This window comes from Cebus imitator, unplaced genomic scaffold, assembly GCF_001604975.1.
Source record: "Cebus imitator isolate Cc_AM_T3 unplaced genomic scaffold, Cebus_imitator-1.0 Scaffold169, whole genome shotgun sequence".
NCBI lineage: Eukaryota > Metazoa > Chordata > Mammalia > Primates > Cebidae > Cebus > Cebus imitator.
Window position 1 is genome coordinate 901,339 of NW_016107484.1, and position 17,440 is coordinate 918,778.

General features: G+C 48.3%; 2 protein-coding genes across 2 annotated transcripts in view; both read left to right on the forward strand.

Moving 5' to 3' along the window:
• Positions 1–17,440, forward strand: part of CFAP251 (cilia and flagella associated protein 251) — an 84,699-nt gene that overhangs the window by 43,273 nt on the left and 23,986 nt on the right. Inside the window, exons 15-19 of the mRNA XM_037744181.1 lie at positions 692–876; positions 4,579–4,693; positions 5,859–6,022; positions 13,061–13,151; positions 13,362–13,505. Of these exons, the coding sequence (XP_037600109.1) occupies positions 692–876; positions 4,579–4,693; positions 5,859–6,022; positions 13,061–13,151; positions 13,362–13,505 (699 nt within the window). The remainder of the gene's footprint in view (positions 1–691; positions 877–4,578; positions 4,694–5,858; positions 6,023–13,060; positions 13,152–13,361; positions 13,506–17,440) is intronic.
• Positions 7,886–9,906, forward strand: LOC108315148. The gene has a single exon (XM_017544291.2). The coding sequence runs from the start codon at positions 8,828–8,830 to the stop codon at positions 9,548–9,550; it is 723 nt and encodes a 240-aa protein (XP_017399780.1). The 5' UTR covers positions 7,886–8,827; the 3' UTR covers positions 9,551–9,906.

Genomic DNA, 17,440 nt, shown 5'->3' on the forward strand with positions numbered 1-17,440 from the left:
CTTTCTTCCTCCCTTCCTTCCTTTGCTTTCTTCTTTCCTCCCTCCCACCCCTCCCTTCTTTCTCTCGCCTTCCTTCCTTTATTCCATTTATTCTTCCATCCATCCATCTATCCATCTATCCATCCATCCATTCATCTATTCTGCTCCGCCCTCCGAAACATACCTGTTTGGGCTCAGTTCAGCAGGCTGCTAGTTTGTGACTGCCAAGTGCTGGGCTAAGATTTAGATATGAATTAGTTCCTAAGATAATGATAAGTGCCACAGTATAACTGAACTGCAAGATGTCAGGTGTGGGAGTCAGCTGGACCTAAATTTGAATTTTTGAGTGTTTACTCTGCCACTTTTTAACTATGTGACCTTGGACAAGCCACTCTGAGCATCTCTGAATATCTGTTTTCTCATCTGTAAAATGGGAACAGCAGCACTTCTTTGCAGGGAAGTTCTGAGGATGGCATGGAGATGTTTCTAGAGCACTCAGCTCACTGTCTTCCAGGTAGTGAATGCTCAGTACTGATGACTTAGTCGGTGTCAGGTCTAGGCAGGTCTTCTCTTAGGAAACCTGATACCATCTCCCTCAGAACAGCACCTTGGCTGATAATGATAAAGGCTGTCACCCAAGAGCTTGGGGTTCCTTAGCTGAGCCTTTAATTTGGCTCCGTCCTCACGTGTGTCCATCTGGGCTCCTCTGCAGATAGAGTATGATCTTCTCAGGAGCTACAAAGACCACCTGGAAGTCCTGGACATTCACCGCACCGACCAGGGCTGCTACCCCACCTGCATGGTCTGGTACCCGCCACTCACCAGGGAACTCTTCCTGCTCATCTGCAACAGTGGCTACAAAGTGAAGCTTTTTAATGCTACCACCAAAATGTGCAGGTGAGCACCTGGGGTGCCCCATGGCAGGGGGCGGACCGAGTTCTCTAACCCCAGCCTGCGGCAAGCCTCCGCTTAGGGACCTGCAGGCGGCTTGGCTACTGTTTTCATCCTCTTCACTCTGCAGAGGAGGAAAGGGAAGCACAGATAAGTGATTCTCACCAAGGTCACGTGGCCCGGTGTGGGGGCGGGATGTGCAGATCCAGGGAGGACACAAACCTGGGGCCCTAGGAAAGTCGCTGATGCTCTAAAATCCCCTCTCATTAAGAAAAACATATTTTTACCTGGCTACTAACAATTGTTTGATTTACATGTTGGTTGGGGGTGGGGATGATGCAATAGCATGAACAAGTAGCCAGGTAGTAGGTATGTAGCAATCAGGTCCGTGCAAGAAAAAGGGAAAAGGCAGGATAAAAAGGTAGGGAGGCAGGGAAGGCCTTGGAGAGCAGGGCACATCTGAGCATCCGAACAGAGACTGGAAGGAAGCAAGAGGGAAGTGAGGGGCCGCCGTGCGCTTGGAGGAAGAGAGTGGACCAGCAAGGCCCAAGGACCAGAGGTGGGAGGCGTTTGGGTTTAGGAAATGCTGTGAAGGCTGGTGAGGCCGGAGTGGAGTGGGCAGGGAGGGGTACGGGAGATCGGGTCAGAGGCCCAGGCAGGTGCCCAGCACACGGCACCCTGGGGACTCCGTCTCTTTCCCGAGTAAGGCTTGGCCCTGAGGGGCCACAGGGAGGGGGTCAGAATCTGGATATACTCTGCTGGCAAAGCGAACAGCGTTTGCTAATGGAGGGAAAAGGAGGTGTGAGAGAAGACGCCTCACGAAGCCAGAAGAATGGAATGGCCCTTTAAAGAGATGAGGAGGACGAGGGAAGTGTAGTTTTCAGACAAACTCGGAGTCAGAGGCTGGCCAAGGCAAGCTCGAGTTGCCTGCTTGGCATTCAGGTGGGAACCCATGAATCAGGCTCTGGAGTGTGGAGGTCCCGGGAGGGGCTGGGCTGGAGTCAGGAACACAGGACGGCTGAAGCCATGAGCAGGGAAGACACCAGCGAGAGAGCAGGGCATCCGCAGCCTGGCGTCTTGGAGCCACATCTCCTCCCGCCTGATGCAGTCCAGCACCTGCACGGGGCCCCTGTGCTTCCACCCCTGTGAGCCCTCACGAGAAATCGCACGATCATCCCTCCAGTGCAGCAGGGGCCGCACCGTCCATCGTCCTGTTCCCTCCTCCACAGCCTGCTGAGCATTCTCCCACTGAGCTTCAGGAGGCTGTGTGACTGCCCAAGGTCAAGCAGGGCAGGACTTGACCCTGGAACCTAGCTCCGACCCTGTCCTCTACTCGGTGTTCTGGGGCCTCAACACAGCCCTGGCTGTGGGATCTTACCTGGTCAGCCCTGGAGGGGAGCTTCTGCCTTTGGTTTGGCTGTGTCTTGGGTATGGCTGGAAAGAAGCATGGAGGCAGGGGAAGTTGGAAGGGAGAATGTTTCAGCGGTCCGCCACTGTCACCGCCACCATCGCCATCAGGAGAAGGAAGTCAGGGAACTGGCCGTAGCAGCTGGCCCAGACTCCAGGACGATCATTGTTTTGAAATATAGCTCAGATAAGAGAGGTCCTCAAAAGGCCACATCCACCCGGGATTTTTTTTTTTTTTTTAATAGTTCTTTCCCAGAAGGCCAAGAAAAAAATGACTGAGAAATGCCATGTCTTATGGTAGAAAGAGAAATTCAGGACAATTGCCTTAAACAATTAAAACACTCGAAAGTATGTACAAAGAAGAGCTTTAGAAAGACTTCAGAATCATTGTGCATAGCTTTTATTATGCACTATTAAGTTTTATCATATCTTATAGTTTTTAATGAACACATACTTTTTGGACAAAGAATATCTCTCAGATATGTGCAGTGCTAAGACACGCTGAATTAGCAGGGCCAGAGAATGAGGGCCGATAGGCCTTGGGCCTGAAGTTCCTACTAATGGTTATTCACCAGAGGAGAGAGGCGGGAGAGACTTTTGGAAACAAAGTTGGGAGTTTCTGCCTATTGATGATCAATCTGAAATTAGCATAAAGCATCTTAAAAAATTTTATCAAGGTGATACTCATATAACATAAAACGAATGAGTTGAAAGTGACCAGTTCAACCGGGCATGGTGGCTCACACCTGTAATCCCAGCACTTTGGGAGGCCAAGGTGGCTGGATCACCTGAGGTCAGGAGTTCGAGACCAGCCTGACCAACATGGTGAAACCAAGTCTCTACTAAAAATACAAAAATTAGCCAGACATGGTGGTGCATGTCTGCAATCCCAGCTACTCAGGAGGCTAAGGCAGAAGAACTGCTTGAATCCGGGGGGCGGAGGTCGCAGTGAACTGAGATCACAGTGAACTAAGATCACGCCACTATACTCCAGCCTGGGTGAAAGAGTAAGACTCCGTCTCAAAAGAAAAAAGAAAAAGAAAAGAAAAGAAAGTGAAGATTTCCGTGTCATTTAGTACACTCACAGTGCTGTGCAACCCCCACCTCTATCTAGCTTCAGAAATTTCCATCATTCCAGAATAAAACCCCTTGCATAAAGCATTTTCTAAGCTGTAGGAATAATAAAGCCTCATAACCATGGCTTAATCGGGAAGGAATTGTCTTTTCATGATAAATCCAAAAGAATTTAAAAATGCATTTAAAAAATATTTGAAAGAACGTGAAAAGGCAGTTCACAGAAAAAGGCCAATAAACCTATGAGCAGATGCTCATGAGTATATCAAAGACACAAACGAAAACAAGATATCATTTTTCACCAATCAGATTAGTGATGATAAAAATGATTGATAGTGCTTAGCGTTGGCAAGAGGATAGGGAAATAGGCACTCTCATCCGCTGCTGGGGAGCGGGTATGAATCACTGTAACCTTTTGGGAAAGCAATTTGTCACCCTCTATTAAATTGTATCATATCTTCTGACTTCTAGGAATGTAGCCCACAGAAGTACTCAAACAGTATGCCAAGGCATAAGTAAAAGGGTGTCTTGTTTGAAAATATTTTAAAAAATGGAAACAATCCAAATGCCCATTAATAGGGGATTAGTTAAACGGATGGCTTGTCAGTATACTGGAACACGATGCTGCTTTTAGAAAAGAAAAAAGAGGAAGAGTAAGACAGCTCTCTGTGTGGTGACGTGGAAATATCTCCAATATGTGATGAAATAAACTACAGTGCAGCATGAATAGCATAATTCTATTTTTATATAAAATTATAATTATAAAAAAAAGTCTTGAGTCATATACACCAAACTATTACTCATGATTATCTTAGGATAGGGTCTAGCAATGTAGAGATATAGTTAGATTTTCTTCTTTTTTTTTTTTTGAGGGTGGGTCTCACTCTGTTGCCTACGATGGAGTGCAGTGGTGTGATCTCAGCTTGCTGCAACCTCCACCTCCCGGGTTCAAGCGATTCTCATGCCTCAGCATCCTGAGTAGCTGACTACAGGTGCACACCACTGCACCTGGCGAATTTTTTTTTTTTTAGTAGAGAAGGGGTTTCACCATGTTGGCCAGGCTGGTCTCAAACTCATGACCTCAGCTGATCTGCCTGGCTCAGCCTCCCAAGGTACTGGGATTACAGGCATGAGCCACCATGCCCCATCCATGACCAAACAATCGTAAAACCTATGTTGAAATTTGTGAAATTCAAAAACTGTCTCTTTTTTTTTTTTTGCCTTCAGAAAGACGCTTATGGGCCCAGCTTACGGTTCCCCTATTGAGCAGGCACAGGTCCTCCCGGCGAGAAGCATGGCAGAGCTACCGAAACGCTACTTGGTGTTTATTAACAGAGACAAGGTAACAGCGCTGTCTTCTCCAGCTCTGGGAGTTGACTCTGTGTGTCATGAGCAGCAGTCATTACCAAAGATCATGAGACTCAGAGAGCCTGGGTTTACAGCCAAGCCCAACAGCTGCCGCCCCAGTCAGCTGTGATACTGAAGATTGCCCTTGCTGGGTGCGGTGGCTCACGCCTGTAACCATAGCACTTTGGGAGGCGGAGGTGGGTGGATCACCTGAGGTAAGGAGTTCAAGACCAGCCTGACCATCATGGTGAAACCCCATCATAAAAAAAAAAAAAAAAAGATTGCCCTTGATGAGTTAGGAAGCCTCTTGGGAGACATTTCTGAGCAGAATTACTGCATTTATTGTATTCCGAGTGAAGATACATGGGCCAGCAAAGGATTTTTCCTTCTTATTTATTTGCATGGAAAACTCTTATAAAAGCATGCAAATTGGTACACTTTGTTGTATAATTTAATGAATCATCTACATTGAAAAGTGTAAAGCCTGCTGGGCATGGTGGCTCACACCTGTAATCCCAGTACTTTGGGAGGCTGAATCCCAGCACTTTGGGAGGCCAAGGCAGGCTGGAGTCTGAGACCAGCCTGGCCAACATGGTGAAACCCCATCTCTACTAAAAATACAAAAATTAAATGGGCTTGGTGGCGGGCACCTGTAATCCCGGCTACTTGAGAGGCTGAGGCAGGAGAATCATTTGAACATGGGAGGCAGAGGTTGCAGTGAGCTGAGATCATGCCACTGCACTCCAACCTGGGCGACAGAGCAAGACTCCATCTCAAAAAACCCAAGGAAGTGTAAAAGTCATAGGTTGTGAGATTTATTCCGGAAAACCTTGGACAACTGACCGTGAAGACAGGGAGGAAAGCTTCCCTTCTGTCTTCTGTGCATCTGTTAGAACTGTGCAAGAGGCCTGTGTCCTCTCAGGGCTGGCGTGTGAATGCCCAGCTACATTAAATGTGGCTCTCACACTTGGAGATGGGTCCAGACAAAATCAGCTTAACATATGTGACAGGGAGAGAAGGAAGGTGTCAAGTGTAAACCCCTTTTCACTCAGCAGCAGGTCCTTCTGCCACACAGATCTGGAGGTGACATGTGAATGTGCCAGGCCTCTCTTGGGCCCAGCTACCTGAGTCTGAATATCCAATTACGTATTCCTTCCTAGGTTGGACTGCAGATCTTACCAGTGGACGGCAATCCACATAAGACAACTGCTATTGTTTGCCACCCAAATGGGGTGGCTGGCATGGCCCTTTCCTATGACGGCCGCTACGCATTCACCGCAGGGGGGCACGATCGTTCGGTGGTCCAGTGGAAAATCAATTCAAGGTATGTGACGGAAGAGAAGGAAGGTGTCACGTGGAAACTCCTTTTCACTCAGCAGCAGCATTCAGACACTGAACCCTGCTGCATGCCAGGCACTATGCTAGGATGTCACAGGGCCTGGCTTTCAGGTCGCTTCTGTTGGCATTGCTCATATTACCGTGCACACAGAAGTTGCTGTCCTGCCCCATGGACCAATGGCGTTTGCAGTTCAGGCGGTGTGACAGCACCTGGGACTCACCCCTGCTCCCTCAAATGCTTCTCCCTCTGCTCTGCATAGCTATACCCGCTAGAAAGATCTAGGCCGACCCTCCAAAGCATACACTACAGAAATGGTAAGAGGGTCATTTGAAGTGGGTATTCAGGCTCCCCTTCTCACCCCCCCTGCCCTGAATGGAGAGCCTCAGCCTGCAGTCAGGCTGGAGAACTCTTGAGTTAAATGTCGGAGAGTATGCAGACTTTGAGGTTAAAGGGATATGTATGAGTTTGAATATGGGGCCACCCTCTACTGGATGTGGGGCCTAGGGCAAGCTTCTTCACGTCTCTGATCTTCAGATCCTTGCCTGCGAAATGGGGGTGATGATAGGGACTGCTATTTTTTTTTTTTTTTTTTGAGATGGAGTCTCACTCTGTCACCCAGGCTGAAGTGCAGTGGTACACTGAGCTTACCACAACCTCTGCCTCCTGGGTTCAAGCAATTCTCCTGCCTTAGCCTCCTGTGTAGCTGAGATATCAGGTGTGTGGTACCATGCCCAGCTAATTTTTGTATTTTTAGTAGAGACAGGGTTTCACCATGTTGGTCAGCTGGTCTCAAACTCCTGATCTCATGACCTGTCCATCTTGGCCTCCCAAAGTGCTGAGATTACAGACATGAGCCACCGCGCCTGGCCGATGATAGGGACTTCTGTGGGATCCCTGTAAAGATCTGGTAGTTTAATATGGGAAAAGCACCTAGCGCAGAGCTAAGTGCTCAGGAAGGTAATGATTTCCTTTCTTCTCATCTTCCCATAAGAGCATTTGTTTATAAGCTTAGGATCTTCCCTAATAAAGAGGGGACCAGCACCCACACTGTCCTCTCCTCTACCCACATTCAGCCAGCTGCCACAGGGCACAGTCAGCCATGGGCAGCCAGTTCCTGTTCTGACCACTTCTCCGAGCGCCTGCGCCGCCTGTCTTGGCTGGGCCTCTCCTGGCAGTGTGACGTAGGGAGCAAAAACAGCTCAGAGGCACCTTCCTTCCTCAGAGAACAACCTGACTCTTGGCTGCCAGCGCAGTGCACCCCCTGCCATCTGCCAAGTGCACATCCTTCTTTTTGTGTTGGATATTGACGCTTCTACTCTTAACCTGAATATGAGCAAAAATAGCCAGTTAAATCTGCTCTGGAACCACGGTGGTTTGAGATTGCATTTGCAGCTCTGACTTCCACCGTGCCTTCACTCGAGAGAGCAGATCTTGGGAACTTAGGGATTTAGGAGCTGGAGGTGAACTCTTCCATTGAAAAGGGATCGTGGCCTCAGAATGGCTGCCTGGTTCCTTGTCTGCTGACTTGTTACCTGGAACCATGGAGGCAAGCCACGCCCTGCAGGGGCAAGCGGAACCTTCCTTTCTATTTGTTTTTGTGGTAGTTGAGACAGGGTCTGGCTCGGTCACCCAGGCTGGAGTGCAGTATGTGATCATGGCCCACTGCAGCCTTGAACTCCTGGGCTCAAGCGATTCTCCTGCCTCAGCCTCCCGAGTAGCTGGAACCACAGGCACATGCCATCATGCTTGGCTAACTTTTAAAAAATTATTTTTTGTAGATACAGAGTCTCATCAAGCCTAGGCTGGACTTGATCTCACGGGCTTAAGCCTTGGCCTCCCAAAGTGTTGGGATTACAGATGTGAGCCACTGCACCCGGCTAGAACCTTTCTTCTAAAATGTTTGTCTTCTCAGTCGTCGTGGGCTCTGGAATGGTAGAAACTTAAGAAGAACTCAAAAAGGCCTCTGCTTTCCAATAGCTTTCCTGTGCCTGGCCAGAGTCCAGGCTTCTGAGAATTTCAATGTAATCTGTGGTGGGGACAAAGGATCATTATAAACTAATTAGCACTTCATTGCTGCTCCTGGTGAGTTAATATGATCAGCACTTCACTAATGGAAAGAAATGTAGAAACCCTAAACAAGTAAACAGAATTTCCTGCCAAGTTACTGTGGATGAGAGGTCGGGGGAGATGAAGATGACAAATCCCCTCAGATTGCATTATTTTAGTAAGTGCAGCCCTCGGCCCAGAGTGCCACCATCACAGCCTGCAGTGCTCCTGCCCCAGGACAGCCCTTCCATCGCCTCTCTTGGGGTTCATTCCACACGCCCCTTCTCCCCCTCAATGTTAGCATGCCGTCCTTTTTCCTCTCCTTGTCTGGTGTCTGTTTCAAAATCCCCCCTACTTTTTTGTGCCCAGCCTCCCTGCCTCCTGTCACCCTGCTGCCCTGCTCAGCCAAGAGCAGGGACCCCAATTAGAATCGTAGCTAGTCACTCCGTGCTGACTGGATGATGCCAGGCAAGTCCCTTCGCTTCTCGGAGCCTCAGTTCCTCCAGCTGTTAAGTGGGACTGCTACCACCAAGTTCAGACCATTCCTCCTCTCCTCCTCTAGGGAGCATTTACTGAGCACCTACTGTGTGTTCGTCATGGGGCTCAGAGCTTTAGCTCCTTTCTAAAAGTACTGTGTGGTTTGCTGGGTACAGAGCAGGCTTTCAATAAGTGTCATTTCCCTTTAGTGCCCTAATGACCTCTTTTTGTTGCGAGTGTTAGAAACACAATTTAGGCAAAAAGGGGATGTATGAGAAAATTGTTGGGGTCGCATGTGGCTACACAGCAGGATGGTCAGGGACAGCGGCACACTTGGTGCCCGCAGCACTCACTGTCTGCTTGACCCTGCTGTTGGCTTCGTTCTCTGCAGAACTGGGTTTCCTTACTCAGCAGGAAGATGGCCACTGGCAGTTCTCAAATTTCACAAACTCTAGCTCTCACCACAGAGAGAGGGAATCTCTTTCCCAGCGTGGGCTGGAGAAAGCCCAGTGCAGCCCTGGACCCCTCTGGGGTCGGCTCGCGGTGGCCGGGAGGCAGGGATGTAGCGGAGCACTGAACACCGGAGCCGGAGCCGCGGTTGCTCCTGGAGGACCAGGCGCTCTTGCCAGCCTTTCCCTTCAGGGGCTCCTGGTGGTGACAGGCTCCTCTGTGTCACTTACGGCCTTTACCTGGCCCTGCTCCAGAGCCACATGGCTAAAAGTGGCCTCGGTGCTCATGGAGCTTGTCGGGATCGGGCCTGGGCCTGGCCTGGAGGCCCCAGAGAGGGAGCCCTGTCAGCTGGACACTTGCCTCCGTGGCCTAATACTTGAACTGAGAAGTGGGGAAGACCCAGCCCTGCCGGAGGGGTCCTCGGGCACCCCTGGAGAATACCCAGGTCCCTCAGTCTTTAAGCTAACCCGTGGACTTGTGCATGCCTCAGTGAGAGGACTGGGGACAGTGCGTGGCAGACTCTTCCTGAGAGAGGTGTAGGCGCCAACACCCATTTCCACGCCCCTAATAATCCCAGCCACTCGTGCTGAACCTTTCTCAGGGCCGGGCCCTGCACCGAGTTCCACATATCATCTGATTTCATCCTCACAGCTGTCCTGGGAGCTGGCACCACCCTCATCCCCACAGAACACGGCAAGAAGCTAACACCAGGAGGTCCATTGACTGCCCAAGCAATAGAGGAGGCAGTGGGGTGGGATTCAGAGCCAGGGCTTTCCGAGTCCACCCCACACCTTGACAAACGTTCATTACAGGAGGGAAATAAAGGACTTTGTCTCCAATCCTTGTGATATGGTTTTGCTTTGTGTCCCTACCCAAATCTCATCTTGAATTGTATTTTGGTAATTCCTGTGTGTTGTGGGAGGGACCTGGTGGGAGATGGTTGGATCGGGGGCAGGGGGCAGTGTCCCCCATGCTGTTCTTGTGGTAGTGAATAAGTCTGATGAGACCTGATGATTTGGTAAGGGGAAACCCGTCTCACTTGGCTCTCATTCTCTCTCTTGCCACTGCCATGTGAGACATGCCTTTCACCTTCCACCATGATTATGAGGCCTCCCCAGCCATGTGAAACTGTAAGTCCAATAAGCCTCTTTCTTTTGTAAATTCCTCAGTCTCAGATAAGTCTTTATCAGCAGCATGAAAAGGGACTAATACAGTAAATTGGTACCAGTAGAGTGGGGCATTGCTGAAAAGATACCTGAAAATGTGAAAGGGATTTGGAACTGGGTAACAGGCAGAGGTTGGAACAGCTTGGAGGGCTCAGGAGAAGATAGGAAAATGTGGGAAAGTTTCGAACTTCCTAGAGACTCGTCGAGTGGCTTTAGCCAAAAGCCTTTTAGTGATATGGACAGTAAGGTCCAGGCTGATGTAGTCTCAGATGGAGGTGAGGAACTTGTTGGGAACTGGAGCAAAAGTGACTCTTGGTATGTTTTAACAAAGAGAATGGTAGCATTTTGTCCCTGCCCTAGAGATTTGTGGAACTTTGAAGTTGAGAGAGATGATTTAAGGTGTCTGGCAGAAGAAATTTCTAAACAGCAAAGCATTCACAATGTGACTTGGGTGCTGTTGAAGATATTCAGTTTCATAAGGAAAGCAGAGCATAAAATTTTGGAAAATTTGCAGCCTGACCATGTGATAGAAAAGAGAAACCCATTTTCCGAGGAGAAATTGAAGCCAGCTGCAGAAATTTGTATATGTAATGAGGAGCCAAATGTTAATCTTGAGGACAATAGGGAAAAATGTCCCCAGGGTATGTCAGACGTCTTTATGGCAGCCCCTCCCACGGCAGCCCCTCCCATGGCAGCTCCTCCCACGGCAGCTCTTCCCATCACAGGCCTGGAGGCCTGGGAGAAATTTTTTCATGGGCTACGCCCAGAATCCCCATGCTGTGTGCTGCCTAGGGACTTGGTACCCTGCATCTCAGCTGCTCCAGCCATGGCTGAAAGGGGCCAATGTAGAGCTCAGGCTGTGGCTTCAGAGGGTGCAAGCCTCAAGCCTTGGCAGCTTCTATGTGGCGTTGAGCCTGCAAGTGCACGGAAGTCAAGAATTGGGGTTTGGGAACCTCCGCCTAGATTTCAGAAGATGTGTGGAAACGCCTCGATGTCCAGGCAGAAGTTTGCTGCAGTGGTGGGGCTCTCATAGAGAACCTCTGCTAGGGCAAAGTGGAAAGGAAATGTGGGGTCAGAGCCCCCACACAGGGTCTCTACTGGGGTACCGCTGAGTGGAGCTGTGAGAAGGGGGCCACCATCTTCCAGACCCCAAAATGGTACGTCCTTTGACAGCTTGTACCATTTGCCTGGAAAAGCCATAGACACTCAATGCCAGCCTGTGAAAACAGCCGGGCGGGAGGCTATGCCCTGCAAAGTCACAAGGGCAGAGCTGTCCAAAACCATGGGAACCCACCTCTTGCATCAGAGTAACGTGGATGTGAGACATGGAATCAAAGAGATCATTTTGGAGCTTTAAGATTTGAGTGCCCTGATGGACTTGCATGGGGCCTATAGCCCCTTTGTTTAGGCCAATTCCTCCCATTTGGAATGGCTGTATTTACCCAATTCCTGTACTCCAATTGTATCTAGGAAGTAACTAACTTGCTTTTGATTTTAGAGGCTTACAGGCAGAAGGGACTTGTATTGTGTCAGATGAGACTTTGGACTGTGGACTTTTGAGTTAATGTGAAATAAGGCTTTGGGGGACTGTTGGGAAGGCATGATTGGTTTTGAAATGTGAGGACCTGAGATTTGGAAGGGGTCAGGGGCAGAATGTTATGGTTTAGCTCTGTGTCTCCACCCAAATCTCATCTTTAATTGCACTCCCATAAATCCCATGTGTTATGGAAGGGGACTGGTGGGAGAGGGTTGGATTGTGGGGGCCCATGCTGTTCTCCTGGTAGTGAATAAGTCTCATGAGACCTGATGGTTTGATATGGGGAAACCCGTCTCACTTGGCTGTCATTCTTTCTCTTGCCACTGCCATGTGAGATGTGCCTTTTACCTTCTGCCATAATTGTGAGGCCTCCCCTGCCACGTGAAACTGTAAGTCCAAGAAACCTCTTTCTTTTGTAAATTGCCCAGTATCAAGTATGTCTTTATCAGCAGCATGAAAACAGACCAATACACCTTGCGTGCATTCATTTATTAATTCCTACAAGAACGTTGTGAGGCAGAAACTTCTCATTTTATAGTGGAAGACACTTGAGGCCAGGGAGGTTAAGTTACCTGCCCAGAGTCACACAGCTTGGCAGCTTGCATGCATGTCCATGTGACTCCACATTCTGGACGCTTCCCCACTTCCCCACCGTGGTCTACATGAGGTGTGTTTGATGTCCCAGCAAAAAGGATGATTGCCCGATTAGCAGAAATCCAGTCAGTGGATTATTAGAATGATTTCTGATGATTAATTAGCCTTTTGTAGGAGGCAAAGTTGGTCTCACACAAAAGTAGGTTTTCTTACCATTGAAAGGGCCTATTTTTGGAAAATCTGACCTTGTGTTAGAGAGCAGAGGGTTATTTTTATCTGACTGGCATGGGTCCCTGTGGTCTCCTGAGTTTTTATGGAAGCAATTAGTGTTGGCAGTCCGCCTGTACAATATCCCAGTCTTTTGACTCTGATCTTTCGTGGATCTAAAGTTACGGGTAAGGCTGCTCTGTCTGGGAGGATTGTGGTTTCAGAACACAGGATGCCTCCCCCACCCCAGGAGAGACGTGTTCCCCAAAGATTGCAGACAAATTGCCAAGCACCTGCCCTGTCATCATCGAGAGAATATCACCATAATGAGGGCGGGTGCCCTCTACCTCCGAGTTCCACACTTGAAATGCAACTTTCTGGTTTTGGCTTCATTTTGAAGGGCCTTTTCTTAGCAAGTGTACAGAGACCCTAACTGTGTCTGCACCGTGATACCCTTCAGAGGGCTGCAGTGCTGTGCGGACCACCTTCTGACCTGTGCTCACGCTTGAGCGCTTTCTAACAGGGACATCTCTGTTATTGTTCCAGTGTCCTGGAGGCAGCGGTTTCTCTTGGGGGTGAAGACTTGACCCCATTCTACGGTCTGCTATCTGGCGGCCGGAAAGGAAAATTCTACAGGGTAACTATCCCCAGGGTAAACACTTCCTGGTAACATCTAGTTAAGTTTTTAAAGCAGATGTGCCCGGGGTTAACCTCCTTGCTTAATTCCAATACTCTGTTCCCCCACTGAGCTTAAAATGTACTTTCTAGAAAATGTCCTTGAAGTCTTCATGGATGCTTCAGACTTAAGCCTAAATGCGTTTTGTGTCTCCGTTCTATTTCTACGTAGGAGCTAGAAGACTACTTCTACTACTCCCAGCTCCGCAGTCAAGGCATTGACACAATGGAGACCAGAAAGGTGTCGGAACACATTTGCCTGTCAGAGCTGCCTTTTGTCATGAGAGCAATTGGCTTTTACCCATCTGAAGAGAAGGTAGGGAGAACGAAAACAAGAGCAGCAACGGGATATGCTATTTATAAAAAATGACCTCTGGGAACAATCCTTATAGGTCAGAGTAAAAATTTCACATTTTTCTTGTATAAATGGATCAGAAAGACGGTTCTGGGCATTTCAGATTCACTCCTGAGTGACTGCCTATGGTAGGAGGTGCTGTTCCTAAAAGGCGCACTCCTCATGGAAATTCCACGTTGGTTGGAAAACGGATCTTGCAACCATGGTGTTGAATTGGATGTATTGGGGCTGCAGTCTCAGCCCTGCCCCTTGCTGGGCAAGAACCAGCCTCATAGGATTTTTTTTTTTCTTGAGACAGACTCTTGCTTTGTCACCCAGTTTGGACTGCAGTGGTACAATCTCGGCTTACTGCAACCTCCACCTCCCAGGTTCAAGCGATTCTCCTGCCTCAGGTTCCCATGCAGCTGGGATTACAGGCACCCACTACCGCGCCCGGCTAATTTTTGTATTTTTAGTAGAGACGGGGTTTCACCATGTTGGTCAGGCTGGTCTTGAACTCCTGACCTCAAGTGATATGCCCACCTCAGCCTTCCAAATTGCAGGGATTACAATCATGAGCAATCGCGCCCGGCCAGCCTCATAGGATTTGAGGAGGGGACTGATGCCTTTGAAGTCCTGGGCACGGTGCTGGGTGCACAGGAAGAGCTCAGCGAAGACCGGGAGGTATTATTATCATTACTGTTATTCTTGCGGTATACTTGCCATTAACCTAGCAGGTGTTAATAACAAGTAATGGGGCACCTCTGGAAGGTGGGTGCTTGTCTGGGCTGTGGAGCACGGAGGGTGCAGCCATTCCTCATGACCGTACTGCAAAAGCAACCCCAGATGCAAGGAGCTCCAAGCAGGGTCAGGAAGCACCTCAGGGAAATGTTCCTCATATAAACTCTTGTTTAAAGTGCAGTTGCTGGGCATGGTTGCTCGCTCCTGTAATCTCAGCACTTTGGGAGGCCGAGGCGGGCGGATCATGAGGTCAAGAGATCGAGACCATCCTGGCCAACATGGTGAAATCCCATCTCTACTAAAAATACAAAAATTAGCCGGGTGTGGTGGCACACGCCTGTGGTCCCACCTACTCAGAAGGCTGAGGCAGAAGAATCACTTGAACCCAGGAGGCGGAGGTTGCAGTGGGCCAACATTGCACCACTGCACTCTAGCCTGGTGATAGAACAAGACTCTGTCTCAATAATAATAATAAAGTGCAGCTAAACTGGGTGTGGCAGCTCATGCCTATAATCCTCCCAAAGGGGAGACCAATGACGGGGAGGATCACTTGAGCCCAGGAGTTTGAGAGCAGCCAGGGCAACATAGGGAGATCCTGTCTCTACACACCATCCCCCTAAAAAATCTAACAGGTGTGGTGGCCCATGCCTGTGGTCCCAGCTACTCAGGAGGCTGAGGCAGGAGGATTGCTTGAGCCCTGAAGGTGGAGGCTGCAGTGGCCGTGATTGTGCCCCTGCACTCCAGCCTGGGAGACAGAACAAGACCCTGTCTCAAAAAATAAATAAATAGGTCAGGCGTGGTGGCTCATGCCTATAATCCCGGTACTTTGGGAGGTTGAAGCAGGTAGATCACAAGGTCAGGAGTTCAAGACCAGCCTGGCCAACATGGTGAAACCCTGTTTTGACTTTAAAAAGTACAAAAATTAGCTAGGCATGGTGATGGGCACCTGTAATCCCAGCTACTTGGGAAGCTGAGGCAGGAGAATCACTTGAACCCGGGAGACGGAGATTGCAGTGAGCCGAGACCACAGCCTGGGTGACAGAGCAAGACTCCATCTCAAAATAAATAACTAAAGTACAATTTATTGTATTTCTTCTGAATTAAAATGTAATGCATTCCCATTATATAAAGTTGGGGAAAGATATGCACGTGGAATGAAGAAAATAATTACTTATAATCCACTATGCAGATGGAACAGTTATTAATATTTTCCTGGCTTTTTGTATATTTATATAATCATATATATAGTCATGTATCACTTGATGATGGGGAGATGTTCTGAGAACTGTGTCGTTAGGCAACGTCATGATCATGTGAATGTCCTAGAGTGTCCCGACACAAACGCAGATGGCAGAGCCCCGTACATGCCTGGGCCGTATGGTAGAGCCTGTCGCTCCTAGGTGCCAAGCCTGAGCAGCATGCAACTGCACTGAATACCGTGGGCAGCTGTAACGCAGTGGTAAGGATTTGTGTATCTAAGCATATCTAAACGAAGAAAATGTACAGTAAAAATACGGAATTATGACCTTATGGAACCACCGTCATATATGTGATCTGTCACTGAAACATTGTTAAGTGCAGTGTGACTGTATAAATGTATGTAGTTTCAAAAAACTAACTGGGCTAGGGGCAGTGGCTCACACCTGTGGTCCCAGCACTTTGGGAGCCTGAGGCTGGCAGATCACCTGAGATCAGGGGTTTGAGACCAGCCTAGCCAACATGGTGAATCCCTGTCTCTACTAAAGAATACAAAAATTATCTGGGCACAGTGGCACATGCCTATAGTCCCAGCTACTCAGGAAGCTGAGGCAGAAGAATCGCTTGAACCCAGGAGGCGGAGGTTGCAGTGAGTCGAGACTGCTCCACAGCACTCCACCTGGGCGACAGAGTGAGACTCCATCTCAAAAAATAAAAAACGAACAAAAAACTAATTGATACTGCATTGAATGTGTGTTTGTATCCCATATTTTCCCTTAATATTGTATCATAAGCATTTTCCATTTTATCAAAAATTCTCTGAAAACATGCTTTTTAAAGGATATATTTTAATTTTTTAACTTTTTCTAATTTAAACAATAGAATCATAAAGAAGAAAACAGGAATTATTCAGATCATCATCACTGTTATTATTTTGGTAGATATCCTATCATTTTATATATGGACATAGATACATCTATACTTTTAAACAAAAAATTGAGATTATATGGTATATATATGTATATACCTATACATATCAACATTATATAGAGGATGTGTGAGTATATATATGTATCAACATTCTCAGTAACTTGTCTTGTGAGCATGGTGGTAAAAAGTCCTTGGCAACGTCTTTTAAAGGCTGCAAACTTAACTGGACCATCCCCCAGTTGACAGGCATGTAAGTTGTCTGTGGCTGGTGCCGGAGACACAGCTGTGAAGAGCATCTCCGTGCGTGGTTTTTGCATACTTCTCTAATTATTTTCCTGGGTTGTAGTACAAGAAGTAGAATTACTGGGTCAGAGAATATGAAACTGCAGGCCCTATTGCTAAACTGGTTTCCATAAATGTAGCATTTTACACGCCCATCTTCAGGAATATGAAAGTCCTAAAGCCCAGCGAAGACGTGATGTTCACGTTTGGTGAGAACACTGGAGGGGTAGTAAGCTGTGGTTACAGTCCCTTCTCTGCACTTCGGTGGCCTACCCAGAGTCACCTGTTTTGTGTGCTCCACGTACACAAAACTCATTTCTGGAAAAATTAGTTATCAGAGCCCATTAACCCCTGCTGAGTCTTGAATGAGGACCTTAAAATCATCAGGTACTCTTGTGAGCTCCTCTAAAGGTCTTCGGCTGATGTGCATTTTGTAGCAGCACACTGCTAGAAGCATAAGCAACTCTGAGAAAGTTCGTACAGCCCACGTCGGAGTGTTCCTGAGAGTGGATTTTCCAAAGAGCGCTCCCTAGAACGTGGCTTCCCAAACTGGGAAGCTGCATCAGAGCCACATGGGGTGTTTACTGAATATTCAGCTCCTGAGCCTCACCCAGGTCCAGCCAATCACAATCTCCAAGAACAGGCCTGGGAGTCTCTACACCTCCTGGGGTGCTCACTGCGGAGCCACCCACATTTGAAGAGAGGGGCTCAACACAGCGTGGGATCATTAATCCTTAGTCAGCTTTCTTCTTCTTTTTTTTTTTTTT